Source organism: Balearica regulorum, chromosome 3 (genome assembly GCF_011004875.1).
Source record: "Balearica regulorum gibbericeps isolate bBalReg1 chromosome 3, bBalReg1.pri, whole genome shotgun sequence".
Taxonomy (NCBI): Eukaryota; Metazoa; Chordata; class Aves; order Gruiformes; family Gruidae; genus Balearica; species Balearica regulorum.
The window spans coordinates 87,696,871-87,718,371 of NC_046186.1; the positions used below are offsets into that span (position 1 = coordinate 87,696,871).

Below are 21,501 nucleotides of genomic sequence, written 5' to 3' on the forward strand. Positions count from 1 at the left end.
GCTGGCTCACGTTGAGCTTCTCATCAACCAGTACCCCCAATTCCTCCTCAGGGCTGCTCTCAATCCATTCTCTCCCCAGCCTGTAGTTGTGCTTGGGATTGCCCTGACCCATGTGCAGAACCTTGCACTTGGCCTTGTTGAACTTTCTCAGGTTTGCACAGGCCCACCTCTCAAGCCTGTCAAGGTCTCTCTGGATCACATCCCTTCCCTCCAGTGTGTTGATCGCACCACACAGCTTGGTGTTGTCGGCAAACTTGCTGAGGATGCACTTGATCCCACTGTCCACGTCGCCAACAAAAATGTTAAACAGTACCGACCCCTGAGGAACACCACCCATCACTGGTCTCTACTTGGTCATCAAGCAACTGCAGCTCTTCGAGTGTGACCATCCAGTGAATTCCTTATACACTGAGTGGTCCATCCATCAAATCCCTATCTCTCCAATTTAGAGACAAGGATGTTGTGCAGGACAGTGTCAAATGCTTTGCACAAATCTAGGTAGATGATGTCAGCTGCTCTTCCCTTATCCACCATTGCTGTAATCTCACGTAGAAGGCCACCAAGTTTGTGAGGCATGTTTTGCCCTTCGTGAAGCCATGTTGGCTGTCACCAGTCACCTCCTTATTTTCCATGTGCCTGAGCATAGTTTCCAGGAGGATCTGCTCACTTCATGATCTTGCTGGGCACAGAGGTGAGACTGATCAGCCTGTAGTTCCCCGGGTCTTCCTTTTTTTCCCATTTTAAAAATGGGGGTTGGTTCCCCTTTTCCAGTCAGTGGGAACTTCGCCAGACTGCCACGATTTCTCAGATATGATGGATAGTGGCTTAGCAACTTCATCCGCCAGTTCCCTCAGGACACGCGGATGCCTCTCATCAGGTCCCGTGGACTTGTGCACCTTTGGATCCTTAGATGGTCTCAAACCTGATCTTCTCCTACAGTGGGCGGTTCTTCATTCTCCCAATCCCTGCCTTTGCCTTCTGTGACTTGGGCGGTGTGGCTAGAACACTTGCTGGTGAAGACTGAGCCAAAGAAGTCGTTGAGTACCTCAGCCTTCTCCATATCATGGGTAATCAGGTCTTCCATTTCTTTCTGGAGAGAACCCACATTGTCGTTAGTCTTCCTTCTATTGCTGATGTACCTATAGAAGCTTTTCTTGTTGTCTCTGACATCCCTTGCCAGATTTAATTATTCCAGGGCTTTAGCTTTCCTAATCTGTTCCCTGGTTGCCCAGACAATTTCTCTGTATTCCTCCCAGGCTACCTGCCCTGGCTTCCACCCTCTGTAGGCTTCCTTTTTGTGTTAGAGTTTGCCCAGGAGCTCCCTGTTCATCCGTGCACGACTCCTGGCATTTTTGCCTGATTGCCTCTTCATTGGGACACATTGCTCCTGACCTTGGAGGAGGTGATCCCTGAATACAAACCAGCTTTCTTGGGTCCCCCCTTCCCTCCAGGGCTTTGTCCCATGGTACTCTACCACGCAGGTCCCTGAAGAAGCCAAAGTCTGCTCTCCTGAAGACCAGGGTAGTGAGCTTGCTGTGCCCCTTCCTTGCTGCCCTAAGGATCTTGAACTCCATCATTTCATGGTCACTGCAGCGAAGGCTGCCCTTGAGCTTCACATTCCCTATCAGCCCCTCCTTGGTGGTGGTGAGAACAAGGTCCAGCATGACACGTCTCCTTGTTGGCTCCTCTATCACTTGGAGAAGGAAGTTGTCATCAACTCATTCCAGGAACCTCCTGGGTTGCTTATGCTGTGCTCTGTTGTCCCTCCAACAGACATTGGGGTGGTTGAAGTCCCCCATAAGGACCAGGGCTTGTGCCTATCTGTCTACAGAGGGCCTCATCCACTCAGTCTTCCTGGTCAGGTGGCCTGTAGCAGACCCCCAATATAATGTCGCCTATCCCTGCCCTCCCTTTAATCCTGACCCATAAGCTCTCAGTCAGCTCCTCATCCATCCCCAGGCAGAGCTCCATGCTCTCCAGCTGGTCATTGACATAGAGGGCAACACCCCCTCCTCATCTCCCCTGCCTGTCCTTCCTAAAGAGCCTATGCCCTTCCATTCCAATGCTCCAGTCATAGGAGCCATCCCAACATGTCTTCATGATGCCAATGAGATCACAGCCCTGCAGGCGTGCACACGTCATCGCTAACTCCTCTTGTTTATTCCCCATGCTACGTGCAGAGGCATTTAATTTGGGCCCCTGATGAAGCTGACTGACTGGCTGGAGTGGCTGGAATTCCTTTGTGCTGCACTTCAGGTGCTCTCCTGCTGACCTGGGATCTTTCTCCAGGCAACTATTGCTGGCGCTGGCATCAAACTAGTAGCAGTGGGATGGATTGCGGTTCCCCTCCTGCAGCAACTTTAGTTTAAAGCCTTTAGTTTAGGTCAATTTCCTACAGCCTCACACACGTGGCAGCACACTTGTTGTTGTGATGCTCTGCAGTCAACACAGCACACTCTTTCTCCATTTCCCAAGAGTAATTGAGCTGTTTCGCTTGTACATTTTCCCCAAGCATCTGCTGTAGACCACTGCTGGAGAGAAAATATGGGTGTAGGTAGGTCCTTCAGCCTGATGTAATGTGGCCTTTCTCATCTGACACAGGTAAGACTCTCCGCTAGTGCCCATCCTTCCCTGCTATTGCACTTGGAGAGTTGTGGTGTCCTTGTACCAGAAGCTCAAGAAGACATTGCTGCAGTTCATACATACAGATGTGTCTGCATACATGAGAGCTGGTGAGCCATCTCCCAGTATAGGCTGCATAAATTAATGCATCGTCTTACCTTACATTCTGAAGTCACTTCCATTTGCAAATCTTAGTACTAGATATGTAATCATGAAACAACATAAGCATCATCTTTATGCAAAAGCACATCATTTGTGATACGCATATGCCCCTTTAAAACCAGAAAATAGCTCCTGAAGAGTGGGTACCCCTCACATTTTCTGATTGTCCATCAGTGATGCCATTACTTTGTCAGGAATTCCAATAAATGCAAAGGTCTGACCTTTTCCCCCAGACAATCTCCTTTTCATAATAGCAAGAAGACCCAACCAAGCAGTGAATTTCTGTGAGGATTATTGCACTTCTTGGGTGGCTGATATGACTTGGCCTCTGGCATCAAGCCATGCTACGTACTCCAGAAATGCACCGCATTTCATAGGTTATTGCTTGCATATTACTGCCAGGCAAGTGAACGCTCCATATACTGGAACAAATTTGACCGCCTTGAAAGGAGATATCTTCCTCAGTGTTGGCATTCATGTGCTGTGGCTGTAAATTACGCCCAGAGTGTTCATTTTCTTTTTAAATGTGTTCTCATCTCATAATAATTAATGGTGTCAAGTTACTGGTGTGAAAAAGCCTGACTTTACAACAACGATGGATTAATGAAATAACAGTCATGATTGGAGTAGCAGCAATAAATTGTTAGAGAGGAGTGACACACCTGAACTGATACTTTCAAAGGCCTTAAATTATTTAGGCTTTGATGTTACTCATAAATATTTGGCTTTTGTTAACATTTGTTTCTGTGTTAAATATGGAAGTCACCAGCTCTGGCGAGAACAACTGTCACTGATGAGCGTGCGGAAATAGGGCGCATGTGCTTTCCAAGGCATGCTTCTCTCCCCCAGGGATGACCTCCTACTTCAGCGGTCACCTCTAGGTCTCAGAGCTTCACCGCACAGTCGTGTCCTAGCACACCCGTGTGCTTGATGGGAGGGAAGAGTTGACCATACCTGACTGCAGTGACCAGGGTCAGCATTTCCCTGCTTGGGAAGAAAGTCCTAGTTGGTGCTTAGCTACAGGATCAGGCCACCGCACCGTCTCCTGCTGCTTCATGCTCTGGAGTTTAAGTTACTATTTTGGGAAGTGAAATCCAAATCCCACAGGCTCAGAAAGGCCTAGTAACCACACTGCCGAGCTCACAGGTCCAAATCTCTCTCGTTTTAAAACTGGTACGAAGTGAGAAAGTCTTGAAGCAGTCAAAATGGGGAGGAAACAGAATAAGCAATTTCCACATAGATACACTTTTGATTAAATTTTTTATTCAATCCATTTTAATATTCAGTATTATAACATATGAAATGCAAGAAGAAGGATGGAGCCCTGCAGATATATTGGGAGGGAGGAAAATCTCATTTAGAACATTGGGAAACTTATTTGATGTCAAAGAGCACTGGATCAGGCTTTTGGAAACCACACTAAGGGTAAGGCAAAGGGAAAAAATATACTCTTTCTACTTATAATGTATCTGACATGAGGATAATTGCTGGCATAAACTGTCATAAAAAATTGACAGCTGATATCAATGGAATTATATCACTTTGTAACTGGTGAAGACTCTGTATGCATTTCCCAATACTTACTGTCAATTAAATTAGGTGTTGTAAATTGATCACCAGGTACCATCAATTAGATTGTTTGGTAGGAAAAAAATTCCTCTGAAAATTGCAGATATTCCTCCAAACATCAATTCAATTCAAATCATACAGCAAAACTTATAAATACTAAACATTTTTGTAAAGCAAGTAATGAAAAGACACCAAAATCATCTTGAAGCTTCCCAATGCAATAAAAAGCATTTGATTTCCTTTCTTCTTGAACACTTTGTTTTCCAGTCTGGAAGATTTCTTCACTGTGTTTTCATGATGGCCTCACACTGTTCCTTTATCTCCATCAAGGCTTGCATCAGGCTGTGATCTGTCCCGTGGGTCACCTTCATAATATGATAGGCCTTGAGGAGAGAACAGAAAGGGACGCATCAGTCATTGTGCAGACGACGTGAAGGGCTTGGCCCCTGCAGTGGGGCAGGGATATAAGTACTGGTCCTCAAGCAGTTTGCAGCTGGGGGGCTTGAACACACGGCATAATAGAAATAGGAGTGAAGTATCCCAACGTGTATAATGATTTGTCCCTGACAAAGGAGGAGGCACTGACACGTTATTCTTAGGTGTTAAAGCCCACTAATATGTTGCACAGAGGGATGTTTGGGATAGTAGGGGAAGATACTTTTGCAGTGAAGGCCATTTTAGGATTGGTCAAATACAGCACCCAAGGTTTTGATAAATTATTTGAAAGATGACTGTGATGTTCATGATGTTAGTAGCCTCAAAGACCTGTAAATAGAAATGGATTAATGCTTAACCAATAGAATAAAGTGCCCTAACTGTATCAGGAGAAACTATCCTAGCATGAAACAAATAAGTACATTAATAGTGTCACTCTAAAAAGGCATGCACAGGAATGGTTCTTTGCTGGTTTTCCCAGGGATTATTTTCTCTCTGTGTCGGTCATCTTACATTGCTAGGCCAATTTACACTTGCTGGTATTGCCTGTAGTGTTGCTGATTCCCTGCCACAGATATGTCTGAAATGCTCTTTGCTCAGCTTGTGTTTAGATCATCACCTTCCATATGACATTTCTGCTTCTTCCTTCTATTAAATTCCTCCTGCAAGGAGAGAAGTACCAGCTGGAAATAGATTCAGCACTTCTGAAGAAAGAACAAGGGAGCTAGGCGTGTACTGGTAGGAGAAAAGACATCAGAGATTTTTCCTCATCCCAAACTGAGGAATCATCAAAAATTAAATGCGGCCTGTGTTTCAATGTGTTCCTGGCCCAGTCAGCTGATAAAATTCAGCTAAATCAGCTTTGGATTGCAGAAAAAGGATCTTTTTGGAAACAAGTGTTGAGGAAGTGGCCTCATTTAAATTGGAAAGATAAAAATAAATATATTCTTTGGTAGAATGAATGAAAGCCTGCTTCCAAATTCTAGAGACTGGCAAGCATATGGAAATTCTAGCATAGTTTATTTTTGCTTCAAATTAGCTAATTTTTAAAAGAAGAGGGAGGCAGCAAAAGATTGAAAGAACAAGTTGAAATAGCAGTCAAAACAAATCAGAGTGTGCAAGGAGCTCTAAAAAGTCAAATATGTTCTGAGCTACCACAATGCCCTACTACTAAATGATAAAATACTTAGTTAAGCAGAACAGTAGAAATGCTTTCATCACCATTAGAAATGGCCAAGAAATGTGAAATAAAATCAGATATCCTCAATTTTTGAATATTTCTATTCTAGCAGAAACACAAAGCTGGGCATGTTTTTGCAAAATGTTTGCAAGTAAGTCATAATTACATTCCCTGAAAAGACTAACTAAAGTGTTTTTAGCATTCTGCTTTTCCTCATTTAACATTGGGGAAATGTTGTAAAGAATAGATCATAAAAGTATTTCAACACTTGTGTTGTGTGAGGTATTAAGCTGCACAAGAGATTTTTATTTTTTTTAAATAAATAATTGGAAGAGTAGTACAAAAAGCAAGAATAAGAGCCAGTCCTCACCTGGCGGAGGCAGTGGGATGGAGACAGATGAACACTTCCATGGTATAGGAATCCCTGGATAGTGCAGAGCAGGATAGCTGCAGGCGGGATCCCATGCGTGTTGCTGGGCAGCAATATGTAGCTGCACCCAGGCTGATTAAGCAGGGAGAGGATCACCCTAGAGCGAAGTGGCCAGGTGAATTGGCCATGGATCCAGACACACTTAGTGCACAGTGCTTGCAGGCCCTGGCCAAGAAAGCTGATGGATTTACTGTGAATGACCTGTGCTAAGAGCTGTGCGTTTGGATACATCTGATTTGCAGTCCCGGGGCAGCTGACCTTGATCTTCAGCCCACCTACATGACAGAGGTCAGGCTAGTAGTGATGGACCTGGACACCCTGATGCACAGGCAGCAATGTCCGTATGGATATGCCTCTCTTAAAAGGCAAAAATCCTTAATATCCAACCTAATCTCGAGATAACGCTGCCATTGCTGACTCCTCTCTCACCTCCGACATTTCCTTTCCATTTCCTTTCTTTCCTCAGTATGGCAGATAAATGCACCAGTCTTTATCCTTTTGTTTCCTCAGGGAGGAAATAATTCTCATGCAATATACTGTCACATGCTGCAGTATGAATCAGAGCCAGTTGCATCAAAGTTAGAATAGCAATGACTTCTGTAATCCCCAAATTAAACTGGGATTAAGTTATGTAGCTGGTTTTGCAAAGGTCAGTGCAAAACGGAGGCAGTTTCACCTCCAAAGCAAGGAATTGTTTTACCAGGCAGAAGCAGGAACATGCAGGCTCTCTGAACACTCCCCTGCTCTCCTAAATCGCACAGAGTTGAGGCTGAGCAGAGTCTTGTGGTCCGTGTGGTCTTCCTCTCAGCTAAAAGAACAAATCTAATTATGAAAAGCTATAGCAATTGCAAGACAGCAACACAGGCCACAGTGTCATCAACCACACACTATCTCCCTGAAGAATATAAACCCCATTAGATTAGTGGTATGGCTGTTGCTCCATGAATGCAAATAAAATGTATCACAGTCGTTTGTGCCTGATTTGCATGGGGATGGGACGGGATGCCCATCACCACAGCTGCGGGGAAGCGTGTGCGGAAGCAGGACGGCACCGTTCCGTCACAGGGAAAGCAGAAAGCAAATGGTCAGAATGACAGGAAGTGAAATGACATTTCAGAGGGAGAATCTGTGTTTTTCCATCTCTTTTGATTGAAGGGGACACTTGTTCAAGCAGGCATAGGAAAACCAGAAACTATCACAGTTACTGTCAACCACAGCTGGTAAACAATTCAGCATTTGAAGCAAACACCTAGAGAAAGGAGATTTCTTCAGTGTTGCTGTGAAACTTGGGAGGGATTTTACCCCAATTCCTGTGCTTTTTGCCTCCACACCAGGAATTACAGTAAGAAGAGAAGCAATATTTTACCTATTGCAGGCCTCCACGAGACAAGACAGCCATGCCCATCACCTCATGGGAGGACAAAGGTGCTCCTGCAACCGTGCCAGCCAACTGCAGGCTCTGCTGGGGAAACTGGCCGGTCAGTGTCGTATGTGTGTGCATCCTCCTGCCCGCCTGCTCCTGTCCCCACCAGCCATCGCTCAGCAGCTGGGCACGGCTGCTCTGCTCAGGAAAGTGTGTGGGCACAGGCAGAAGCTGCCACCACAGCAGCCCAGAGGATGGAGCAGCAGCCAAGACAACGCGCTGCGGCGCTCAGCAGCTTGCATCGAGGAGATGATGCTCGGAAATGAAGTCATCTCCTTTACTCCAAGTATTCCCCTCTGCACCCTGCCTGTCCTGCCAAACCAAGTCCAGCTCCACTCAGGTTTTGGGCAACCAAACAGGTGAGCTTACAGTGCTGTGAAGGTAACAAATGACACCTAACAAATATTTATGCTAATGAGTGCACCTCAGGACAAATCTATACACTTGCTAGGGGCTTCCATGAGCTCCAGAGGTGCAGACCCGGCCTGGGCTCCTGCAGAAGTGCTGCTTCCTGGTCGAGAAGCTTTTTTTCTTCACAAGACAGCTTGTTGCAACTTTTGTTATTGCTGCTTTTTACAGTCATTCCAGGCTCTTTAAATTAGGTTGCCACACTGGGCTTCAGCTCCGGTCTTTTGCTGACAAAGGCCTTTCTGATCTATAACTCCATTTGTCCACCCACCATTGCATCTTTCATATATATATATATATGTATATAAATTTAAAAATAATATGTTGGTTGCACAATAAACCCAAGGCTACCTTCAGGTTTCATTCCAGAAGTGGAGTATTGCCTTTCTGTAACACTTCTACTTCTAAAACCTGGCAAGTTAGATTCTGCAGGGCCTGATATACTTTTAGAGGGTGGTTTCATTTTAGTGGGTAACATAAAGCCCTCCACATTATTTAAGCCTTCTTTGGGGGTGCAAGGCAGAGAGCTAGACCCAAAGGGCGTTAAGAGTATGGTGGCTAAGACAGTGATTCATTTTCGGGCGGCACAGAGAGCAGCAGGAAGGGCTGGGCTACGGAGCTATGTATGAAGAGCTACTGGTCTGAACAGGCTGCGCATCTGATGCAGGGAGGCTGTCAATCCTCAGCAGCTCTGAGGCTGTGCCTGATTAAACAGGATTTATATGAGCAAGGTGAATTTCACTCCGATCTCGATTCCTCTGCACCTTCCACATCCTTCTCCTTAATGCCATGCTGAAATTGGTCTGACGAGGGCTCCAACAGGGTGCTATTCAGTGTCAGAGTGTATTAAGAAGAGTAATGAAGCAGAGAAAGCAATCGAGTTTCTGCTCTGAGCATGTGGCATGCTCTGTTGACACATCTAATCACAAAGGGCCAAACTGTGTTCTCATATGACTCTAGGACATTATCTGAGTTATATTAGGAATCACATCCTTTACTCGCAACAAACTGGGAATTATATCTTGCTCTAATTTGTTCCAGTGTAGACAGCAATGAAGGGAATTAGCTTCAGATCTCATCCAAAGCAGCATTGTGTCCTATGCTTACAAGTTGCACGGAGAAACAGGATGACAAGAAGCTTTTCGTCCTCTCAGCTGTGCTCCCAGAGAGTGGGAGCTCAGTCTCTCCCTGTCTCACACGTGTGTGAAAAGGGGGAGGCTGAACAGGGAATAGGCAAAGCCACAGCAGGATTAGTTTGTAAATGGTTCTACATCCCTGCTGTAAAGCACTTACTGTGTCCTTGTGGACCACAAATGGCTTGGAGACCACAGTTAGAGATGCACCGAGGTATGGCACAGAATGGTAAGCAGCACGTTATTCTCCCTATTCAGGGAAATAACTTGAAAAAAATGTTTCTGTGTTAGTCATTGCTCTGCATTCAAAGGATAATACAGTAGCAGTCTGGTTTGCAATGGGCAACTTCACCAAAACCATACAAAAACTCATCACAGCTTCCACCTTCACTGATGAGCAGCATTCAGGTGGCTCTAGGGGAATTCACTCCAGTTTCATTTAATGCAGTATCATATTAGAAGCACAATTAAAGTATGCCTCTCAATATATTGCAGCAATATCAGTGAAAATAGAAGCTTCTCTGACTGAGGTCTCACTCCACCTGCTAGAAAGGAAAGTCTGAATGTTTGGAAATTATAAATACTATGGGGGAAATAGCAGAGCAGATTACCTGGCACATGACAGATATATGACTTACTTCTGAATAATGCATGGAAAATAGAATTGATTACTCTTACATCTGCTTTTTAATGATCAGAATTGGCCATAATTTAAGTTAAATATATCAAGTGAAGATTTAAGTTACCAAGACTTAGTAAGACTGGCATTGTATTAAATACTAATTTATTATTTCAACATGTGGAAATTATCAGTTATTCAGCTTGCACAATTAATCAGATGTTAAAACCAAAGAGATATGGGGGTTGACAAAAGTAAGTACAAAATACTAAGTTATCTGGAGAGTCATGACTGATACTAACTGAGGCAGGAGTAAAGACCGCTTCTCCCTGCATGCCCAGTGCAGACACCCATCCCCTTCTATCCCAAGCAGCTGCCCTAACTCTTTGCCACCAGCCCAGCTCTTCATACAGTATGGACGTTAAACAAAGGGGACATACAGCCAACTTCTGCGCTTCTTTCCAACACTGGGGCCACCTCTGGGGCCGCTCCTGCCCAGCGGCAACAGGTAGGTACCTGGGTGAGATGGTTTTCTGCAGCACCCACAAAGGCGATGAGGAGGCTGTCTCAGGCACTGCAGGTGGACTGAGAAACGAGGTGGGGAACCACACAGATCAGGTACTGTCTTCAGGCCAAGTTGATGCCAGGACAATCAATAACACAAGGTAACAAGCGTAAGACCTCTTTGAGGGGAACTGGAGGCAGCATATCTTCCAGGAGGAGAAAAACACCCTAGCAGTGATTGAGGGCTTGAAGTGGGAAGCGAGTGAGAGCCTACATCCTGAGGACATGCTGCTCATGGAAGGGGATTCTTCAGTATATTTAAGATGATACAAACAACAATATAATGGCAGGACAAATAAGAGTCCAGGGTAGGAGGAAATGAATATAAAATTCAGCTCAGGTACAACAGAGATGGCTTAAAGCTGAAATGTAACTAGCAAAGCACCAGCTGCAAAACCAGATCAAAGAAGAGAAAGATCATGAATGATATAGAAATAGGAGGGATCAAGAAGATGCTTGTTAATTTGAGTGTGGCTCACAGTAAAATACAAGCATTAAAAGCAAAGTTCTCCAATCCAAAATCGCAGATCCCTGACAGGGAATAAGGAGGGTAGAAACTGCAGGTCTGGTCCTGTTCTTGTACTTTCAGTGCTCCCAGATTCACTTTGCTACGGTAAGGAAGAGAGTAGAAGGCACTGAGATATTTTTATCTCTTCAGATCTAATAGTAATTTTTCATCCAGGCACCTCTAGCTATCGAACTGAAATTATCAGTGACTGATACTGGAGGAAGTCAGTGCCTGAAACGCTGAGCCACAGTGACCCATCACCACACTCAGCTGCAGCCCAGGGAATCACCACTGATGGAAAAAGCGGTGAGGAGTATCCAAAGGCACGTGGTACAGGCAGAGCAGAAGGCACGTCAGGTTTAGGAGAAGAGAGGGAGGGGGACAGAGAAGAAACAGTCCACAATACTGACCTGTTTCAAGGTCTCCAGCGCTTGAGGAAACATGTCTTGACTGTACTGCAGTTTGCCCACTCGCATCAGCTGGACAGCCCTCAGCGGATGGAAACCAGGATAATGCAGTCTGCAGGGAAAAAGGAGGAAAATGTGTCACTGTCAGCTCTCACCTTCACAGTCACTGCCTCTGCGGAGAGCTATTAGGGTGGGACTGCAAAGTCACTGTGAATGTTAATAAGGTACTCAGAGAAAATTAGCTGCACTACTGAGAAGCATGAAATACTGAGGGGAATTAGCAAATTATTATTCTCCATCTCAGAGGAATGCCTTTAACATTATCCTGTTAGAAAGTGACGGGAGTGGGATTATTTAATTTGCTACTGTTGGATAATACAATAGCATTTACTGTACTTAGTGTTGCAAACAGAGGTCGTTCACAATTCCACGTCTCTGGAGAGGTATAGTTTTAAGAGGAATTTTCAGCAGGGAAACCAGTCCTGGATCCTCCAGGATGAAGGAGAGGGACTGCAGGGAAGGGAGGTATGTAACACTGAGACCACCATTTCTGAGCATTTGCTTGCTGCTCCGTGTTGCAGAAAGAGCTAGTGCTGCATATTCAAGGAAACATCTCAGACGTGGCTTGTGCATGTAGGCAAGGTATCTGCTAGTGTGAGGATACACTCCTGTTCTTAATTTCACAGAAGCAGAGGTTTTCCATGAATCTCGATGGAGTTAATGAAAACAGAACTATGCTCTCTTTTTTTCTAGGCAGTAGATGGAGAGCAATGTCATCATTAATTCCTCTCAAGATGCTGTTAAAATGTCCATGCTTTCATGGTGAACACTCTGCATTTCCAAAGCCTGCTGCCCCTTGGCTCAGAACAGCTGGATCCCACCCCAGCCCTGTGTCCTGGATGTGGAGACCATGGCATCTCAGAAGAGCAACCTGAGGGCTGCAGAAAGCTGTGGACGTGACTTGCCTGGAACTGGCCAGCAGGAAACATGAGGTGAAGGGACACACCTTGAAGTTAAGTTACCTGCAAAAGATCTTAGATCTTTTTTGACTAACTACACAAATAAAATAATAAAAGCATGAGTCACTGAGGACAAACATCCTATTTGATCAAACAGCATTTTAATTCCTTAAGTACACTAGTGATGTGCTTGAGGAGTGTCTAAGAAAATACAAAACTTGTCACAACTGCAGGAAGAAGAACTGATAAGCTTCCCAAAATCTACTCTTTGAAGAATTTTCTTGTGTTTACGCCAAACTTATGATCATTGGACTTCACAGGAATTACTAATGAATGATACCACTGCTGTCAGAAAGATACTTAAATCTGCATGGGTATGATTAAATGCATGCTAAGACATTAAATGATGTAATTCATACAATGTATAGGAATCTTCTGATAAGTCTGCATGCAAATGAACGAGTTATCTTTCTCCATTATTCTTCACTAATGAAAATGCAAATGTGATTAAATACAAGTAATTGTTTAAACGGCTGTGTATCTGGCTGTCCTTACAAATCTCAAAGACGTGTAAACATCGTGGAAAATATTTTCACACCCAAAACCTCCTTTTCTGCTGATCCCACGCAGTTTCTGTGAAGACATACAGAAACACATGGGAAGCACGCCTGGCAGGATCTCAAGAGCAACAGCTCTTGATCTGCCAAAGCCTCTCATGAAGCAGCAGAAATCGGCTCCTCAATGAGAGTAATCCATCCTGAATTGCCACAAGCACCACCTGTTCAGACCCCTTGTGGGTTACAGTTCAAAAAGGCTGAAGAGACAAGGGAGAAGAAAAATTATAGCACTCAGTCCAAACTGACCAGTCAGAAACTTCAAGGATCTGGTTAAACAAACACTGTTATCAGTAGGTTTATTTTTGAATTTTGTTTCTGGTTATTATGTCAATAATAACATGGTACTATCTGCTACTAGTTAAATAGGGAGAAAATGCAACTAAGTCAGACATTTTGGTGAGAATTAGTGAAGAGTAATAAGAATTGCAGTGCTAACGGGGCACAAATGGGAGTAGTGAGCACATGCACAACTTTTTAAAAATTGCGAAACCGTGATGCTTATATGATTGCATACATCTGCTCTCACCTGTGACTGCTGCAAAGGAAGGATAAAAAAGGTCATTCCCTCTCCTTTGGGCCACCAAAATGCCAGGATGCCTGGCGCAAGGATCACAGCCACAGGAGAAGGAGCCAGGGAGGCAAAGACTTTTGCAAGGGATGGTAACTCATCTTCACAGTCCCCACTAGACTGTCTCTGTTGTATCCTACTAGCTCTGATTCTTTTCCCACTGCTCCTTCACAGCTTCTTCACATCTTCTTTCCACACCTTTACTTTTCATCCTTTCAACCACCTTTTTAATGCTTCTCCTTTTCCTCTCCCTCCTGAGTAATCAGCCCCATCCAAAATACCGACACAAACAGGGGACTTGGGTCCTGCCTCGCCTGCAGCCACCACAGGGATGGCAGCTCACGTGGACAAAGCCAGGCTATGCTTTAGTCCAGCAACACAGCGCCTGCTAAACTTCACATGGGGCCATCAGAATTCAGAATCTGCCCCTCCATGCAAACAATTTTCTTTCTATAGATCATACATTCACCTGAAGTCAATAAAGATTTAGGATTGTGGTGTACACAATACCAGAGAAAACAAGTGGCAATTAAGCAACGTCAGGCACTCGGCCCAGACTACCAGGCATAAACTAAAGGAAGTGAAAATTTAAGATGAGGACACAGAAGGAGTAAGTGTGAAACGAAGACCCCTGTGCTCATAAATATTTACAAAGCTGTTTTACCCAGCAGATTTATGCTCTGATCTTATGCACGTACATAGTTACATTTTGCAAGCCTTAAAATTGACATTTGAAACAACTTTTTATTATTATACTCTGGAATAAATCTATTAAACTATTGGAACACCTTTTGTGGAAGCACATCCACTGAATGAGTTTACTAGAGAAATCCAGACAGCTTGCAGCTCTTCCGGGAGAGGTGTAAGTGGGAAAAATGCTGCTGGCTTCTTCCAGGCATCCCTAGTATTCAGTATTATGAAAAATTGGCATGGCAGAACGAACTAAGAAGCAGTGTCAGGTACTTGTGAGCCAATTTATTATCCCCACGCATTGGTCTGTACAAAACAAAGTGGATACATTTAAGAATAAGGAAGACATTTACCAGCCAAAGAACTGGTACCTAAAGACTGTCAACAAGAGACTAAGATAACTATAGAGAAATACATGCTGTAAAACACGTTACAGCTTGGGAAGAGTAGGATTTCAATCTGAAAAGGATTTTATGAGATTTACCAAGGCCTGAGGGATAGGAAAGGGAACAGTAACATACTGAAAGCTGAAATAAAGACAGTTCTGTGGAGTGATGTTTCCTGGCCCTTGGCACTGGTCAATGCCCAGTAGTCCACTTGCAAAGACAGATTAAACAGAATACAACAACTAACAAGTAAGCTGCGCTGTAAAGAAAAGACCTGGAGAAGGCTGAGAAAGATCTGTACATTTTGTATCACATCCTCTGCTTATACAAGACAGACAGCACAGCTTTGTTACCATCTATGACCAACAGCATCCGTGCTGGCCTGTCCCTCCAGCCTGCCCTCCTGCCTATTGCCTGGCCCCCCGGTTTGGTGTCATCTGCAAACCTCACAGAAGTGCCTTCTGTTGCGTTCTCCAGGTCGTTGATGAAGATGTTAAGCAGGACGAGTCCCAGGTCAGACCCCTGCGGTACCCCACTGTTTGTGTTATCCAGAGCACGACCCAACGGCCATGCCCCATCCTCTGTAAAGCAATAGCTGCTTCTATTACACCGTGAGATCGATAGCTCCTATTTGTAATTCAGCCACAAGGTTTGCCTTGATTAACCCCCAGAGCAGTCACCAATCATATACTTTATAAAGAAAAAAATAATTTTCTTTGTTCTATATATCAGCTCAAGCAATCCCTTGTGTTCTCATGTAAAGGACAATGTAAAAAAAGACAATCCTTGACAAATTTTAGCCAGTTCCTTCTATTTCTTAATACTGTAGTCCCACCAATTCTACTCAACTTATCTCCCCTTACAGGGTAAATAATCAGAGCTTTTGTGTTCTCTCGAGAATTAAAGCCTAGTATTAAAAAAAAGAGACTACACAAAATCACTGCCTTTTCTGATGCCTCATTTTAAAACAAATAGATGCCTACCATTCCCTGTAAATCAGTCTGTGGGGTTAACATTTACACATTACACTTCAGCTTGATGTAATTAGAAGCAGGCAGGATTTATAAAATCTGAAATAAGGGTTTAAAATGGAAATGCTACAAGGCTCTTTAATATGGTGACACGTAAAAAGTGATGCTATACATAACTGTAAATTGGTTTGCAGTACCTTTCAGTGCAAGTAAATATGACAGCATAAAAGACATAAAGCGGTTTTAGGATCTGCAGCAATAGAGACGGAATTAAGAAGAGGCTCCTGGGGACAGGAAAGGTGGTGAGCAGAATACAAAAGGGACAGCATCAGCCTCCTGGCAGAAACATACTTGCTACAGTTGGTGGAAATGTTCACCACAAATATAGCACCCAATAAGTGCAACCTTCTTTTCTTTCTCTGAGTTATTCTTGATTTCTGAACTGCTTAGTATTTGAGTACATTCACTAAAGCTGTTCACTAAACTGCAGCCTAGGAATTATTTTTATGTTGTCCAGTTATTTGTTTTTTTCATTACTCAGTAATGTAAAACTAGTCATCTAATTCTCATGATATTATTTCCACTCCTTGGCTGGGATGATCAATGAGTTCTTAATATGGGAATTATGAGAAACATTTTTAGGACAAAATTTAAGGAAAAATTATTATTCATGTTAAAAAGTACGAAACGTTTGGTATCTATCAACATTTCCAGGAGGAATCAGTTATTTTAGGAATAGTCAAAGAAATCCTATGCCTCAGGAGCATAAGACAGGTAAACTAACCGTGCTCATTTAGGAGCTCACAGATCTTAAAGTCAAAGGGACTGTGCTGCAACTCTTCAGCCTGTACACAGAATTTCATCTAGCAATTTCTGCTCCAAAATCAGCAATTTGAAGCTGAAATAGAGCTTAGCAATGCTCTATTTATAGAAAATAATCTTAAGTAGCTTTACACATAATTTGCTCAATATTGGTATTTTTTAATAAGCATGAGGACTATGCAAGAGTTTTGCCTGGGATGGAACAAGGTTACAGGGTTATTTTTGGAGGAAGTGGGAACGTGTTATCGATCCTAAATGACTCTGTTTTGCATGTTATATATTAGAAGTCTAGTTGGAACTGTATAATTTCTAAGGGTAACATATCTATATTAACCTGTGTATAATAATTAGGGTTCCCTGTGAAAACCTTCCAAAAGAATACCACCCTGGCTTTCATGTTAATAATGTGTTTTTTCTTGGAATAATAATGGTGTTAACGTGTTATTCTTTCTGGCTTCTCTTTCTCTCTTTTTCTCCCTCTCTCTTTTTTTCCTCTTAACAACTCTTTATTTATCATGGATGACCAGATAAGTTTAAATCAGTTCAGTACCTTACAACTACCCTTATACTTCCTGCAGCCGCCATGTCATTTTTGGAGTAGCAGACTAAATCCTTTATGTGTGGCAGACCTGATATACTCCAGCTGCCCCGAAATGTTTATTGTCCATTTTATCTCCCCATCACAGTGTCTCACTGAGAAGATCAAAGCATCAGTGAACAGTTTAATGCTGGCATCACCCTCTTCTATTTCTTCCCAGATCTGACCTCTCTCACTTGGATTTTGGGATCAGCTCCTCAGCACTAGCAAGGAGGTTTTCCTAGAGGTAATTGTTAGTGCACATCCCTAACGCATTACAAAAAAGCTTTGCCAGTGATGAGTAGACATTATTATTAGTAGAAGCTTTATACTGGAACATCTCTTAGAAGCTAAAGCAGGAAAAGTTACTTTCTTTTACTATTACCCCTGAGAGACTTACTCTTCTGTTTTAACCAAATAACAGCAGAAAGTTGGCATCATTTTCTGAGCCACCTGGGGTCTGATATCTGTAGGGATGTGTGGACCTAACACCTCTATTTAGAGTTCACTTGGAAGTCTCCATACTCTTATAATATATCCTGTTTGTACTTTTTTTTGCAGTCTAATCTACATGTGCTCTCTATCTGTATTATTGCTGTATTGGCAAAATTCTCGGTATCCTCAATATTGAAATTTTCACCAACGACCACAACTCATGTATGAGCCTCATCGTACTAAGCACTAAAAAGCATGGCATGACAGCCTTTGTTTCACACGGATAAGAAATGAAGGCCCAGGCAAATGAAGTGGCTTCTCCAATGTTGCAGGAGAAAATCTCTGGAAAAGCCAAGAGTTGAACCTAGATCTTATTGTGACTTTAGGATGTTTTTCTGGCTTATGCAGAGCCTGGTTCTTGTGTCTATGCTATTTTGTCTATCTGTCTGGCTCTGCCAATCCAAATGAAAGTAAATGTAGTTTTATAGGCTTAAAGGGCTCGCTGTATTTTGCAAATGAAATGTAGAGACCGTAACCTTAGTTTAGAAACTTTTGTGCCAGACTGTCAATTTATTTCTCTTTTTTTTTTTTTTCTTTAAAAAAAAAATTATTCTGTTCTTACTTAAGAAATATCCTGTTATTTCAGTGAAATAACTGCCTCTGGAAACAGTTCACAATTTACATCTCTGAAATTATGACTCAAAATATTTTACATCACATCTGCATCTCATACTGTTCCATTACTATCTGTTTCAGTAATTTAACTGACGTGATCAAATAAGCAATCACACTTCTTAATTGACTGAATTCTCATGAAATGTTAGCTATCCCTCTCAGAAATCATTTCTCTCTGGCTGCTGATCATTCTGCCATATTCCTTATGGTGATAATTTATGTCATATTAAAATACATATTGTTCCAGCTGTTGGCTCTGCCAAGATTTGGATGATAATTTTAAGAAAATGACAAAGTGGTATAAACTGCAATTTTCATCTTGGCCCTCGATCTAACTCATCCATTTAAAATGCTGACACTGTCTGAATCGTCCAACTGTTCTGTCTTCTTCTGGTGTTAAAAGATGTTAAGGACAGAAAGAGTGCTTAATCTGGAATAGAAGTAGAATAAGATTTTACATAGATTGTCCCTGTGTCCTGGCTGATCTTCAAAACATCTTGTAACTCTTGTTTTTTATGATGTCATGAGTTCACCACCTTTAAAGCTAAAGATGGTAGGATGGACTGTTGCTGCAGATAGAAACTTACTGTCTCAGTCCTTGCATAACCAGAAGAGTGAGAGATTAAGGTGAACAGTTTAGTTGAAAGGATTTATAAAAGGATTTTAAAAGACTAATATAGAGTACATTGGAAGAATGCCAGAAAACACAAGAAGTGTAGGAAAGGCAGCAAAGGAAGAATTGGAAAGCTAGTTAAAGAAAACATGCATGGGAAGAGAAGTAAAGTACGGAAGGAAAATGTACACTAGAGACACCATAATTTGTGACAAAGACCTTGGTGTCACGTTCTCCTCCAGCAGTGAATCTATCACTAGCTGTTGATGTTAGGAAAAATGGCCCACCCTCAGTATCTCGTACAGCTGAGAATACAACTACAAGAGTGGCTGCAGATACAAGCAATGCAGGCTTAGACTCCAGTTTTCTTAGAGCAGATCATGGATCTCCAGGTTTGCATGGTGTCTCTTCTTCAGCCACAGAACCAGAGAGTGACAGGAAAACGGAAAGCACTGCTGGATCCCTTATGCTAGTTGCGGATAACTTTCCTCTAATTGATCCCCTCTGCTACGGCATGAGCCCCCGCAGTATCACAGCCACACACATCTAATTGCTACTAGTGTCGGTAAACTTCAGAGAGGTCGTGTGAGTGTGTGTGCATGCACGCACAAACTGCACAAGGAAGGACGCAGACGGTAGCATTGACAACTTCAGTGCGAAATGTCTTCCCTCCACTCACCAGTATCTTGGATCACCTCAGAAATCCATTGTAATACAAAAGACTGATAACATGTGAGTTAGATCACTTGTTTAAGCAATAGTATCAAACTTGTTTCCTTTTCTGTCCTATCTCCAGATAATTCTCCAGAGAAACAGTCAGGTGCAGTGTAATGACTCTCTCTCTCTAGAGAGATGATTCCAAATACCAATTTCAGATAGGATGGCTGAAATCTGACATAGTCATTTTTCTCATGACAGCTGTGGGTCAGGAAAGAATCAAGGCAGCATGTTCTTTGGCTGGATTTCTGTCACTTTCCACTTCTGGAGGCTAGAGAGCTATTGGTTTTTTGGTTTGGTTTTTTTTTTTTTTTTTTTTTTTTTTTACACATAGATCAGTGTTTTAGTATGTATTTACACATACAGTGATGGGTTCCGAAGTAACTTGTATGATTTGGGAAACAGATCTTGGAGTTATAATAGATATTTCTGTGAAAATCCGTGAAAAATGACATAAAAAGCTTTGTGAACATTATGGCCAAAAAAGCAACACAAATATTAGAATACTTTTAGGAAAAGAAAACAGAGAAGTGCTGTAAAAATACATCACACCCCTACATCTTGGGTATGATCACATACCCAATTTCACATGAAATTCTGATCCTGTCTTCTCAAAAGAGTTCAGTGGACAGGTATAGTCAGGGATGATGAGGACAGTTAGAGGCAGTACAATGAAAGAATAAATAAATAGACTGGGACAAGCCTGCAAAAGAAATTATTGTGATGATGATGGAACTACAAAATCAGAGGTAGCGTGGAAAAGGCAAATGAGGAACAATCACTGTCTCTCATAATACCTAGAAGATATCAGATGAAACCAACAACTGGTGAGTTCAGAACAAATAAAAAGATGTTATGTCTCACACAGATGCTAGTTGAATGTGTTGGGTTTGCATGGCAAGGTTTTGGTAGCTAGGGGGGTGTGTGGGTGTGTCTACAGGGGTGACTTCTGTGAGAAGCTGCTAGAATCTTCCCCTGTGTCTGACAGAGCCAATGCCAGCCGGCTCCAAAACGGACCCGCCGCTGGCCAAGGCCAAGCCAATCAGCACCTCTGTGATAACATATTTAAGAAGGAAAAAAACAGTTAGAGAGCGCTTTTTGCAGCCAGAGAGAGGAGTGAGAAGATGTAAGAACATCTGCAGACACCAAGGTCAGTGCAGAAGGAGGGGGAGGAGGTGCTCCAGGCGCCGGAGCGGAGATGCCCCTGCAGCCCGTGGTGAAGACCATGGTGAGGCAGGCTTGGTGAAGACCATGGTGAGGCAGGCTGTCCCCCTGCAGCCCATGGAGGAAGGATGAGGGGGTGTAGAGATTCCACCTGCAGCCCGTGGAGGACCCCACACCAGAGCAGGTGGAGGCACCTGAAGGAGGCTGTGGCCAGTGGGAAGCCCGCGCTGGAGCAAGCTCCTGGCAGGACCTGTGGACCCATGGAGAGAGAGGAGCCCACCCCAGAGCAGGTTTGCTGGCAGGACTTGTGACCCCGTGAGGGACCCACGCTGGAGCAGTTTGCTCCTGAAGGTCTGCACCCCATGGGAGAGACCCACGCTGGAGCAGTTCGTGAAGGACTGTAGCCTGTGGGAGAGACTCACATTGGAGAAGTTCGTGAAGGACTATCTCCCATGAGAGGGACTCCATGTTGGAGCAGGGGAATGATGAGAGGAGTCCTCCCCCTGAGGATGAAGAAGCAGCAGAAACAACGTGTGATGAACTGACCGTAACCCCCATTCCCCGTCCCCCTGTGCCGCTGAGGGGGGACGGAGGTTGAAGCCTGGAGTGAAGTTGAGCCCGGGAAGATGGGAGGGGTGGGGGGAAGTGTTTTAAGATTTGATTTTATTTCTCATTCCTCTACTCTGTTTTGCTTAGTAATAAATTAAATGAATTCCCTCTGTAAGTTCAGTCTGTTTTGCTCATGATGATAATTAGTGAGTGATCTCTCCCTGTCCTTATCTCAACCCATAAGCTTTTCGTTGTACTTTTTCTCCCCTGTCTAGTGAACGAGGGGAGTGATAGAGCG

General features: G+C 43.3%; 1 protein-coding gene across 3 annotated transcripts in view; it reads right to left on the reverse strand.

Moving 5' to 3' along the window:
* Positions 1 to 4,027: 4,027 nt before the first annotated feature.
* Positions 4,028 to 21,501, reverse strand: part of SMYD3 (SET and MYND domain containing 3) — a 432,592-nt gene continuing 415,118 nt past the window's right edge. For all 3 annotated transcript variants that reach the window (XM_075748835.1, XM_075748837.1, XM_075748836.1), the window contains 2 exons: positions 11,464 to 11,572; positions 4,028 to 4,736 (listed from right to left, as the gene is read on the reverse strand). In XM_075748835.1, coding sequence (XP_075604950.1) covers positions 4,635 to 4,736; positions 11,464 to 11,572 — 211 coding nt within the window. In that variant the 3' untranslated portion in view covers positions 4,028 to 4,634. The remainder of the gene's footprint in view (positions 4,737 to 11,463; positions 11,573 to 21,501) is intronic.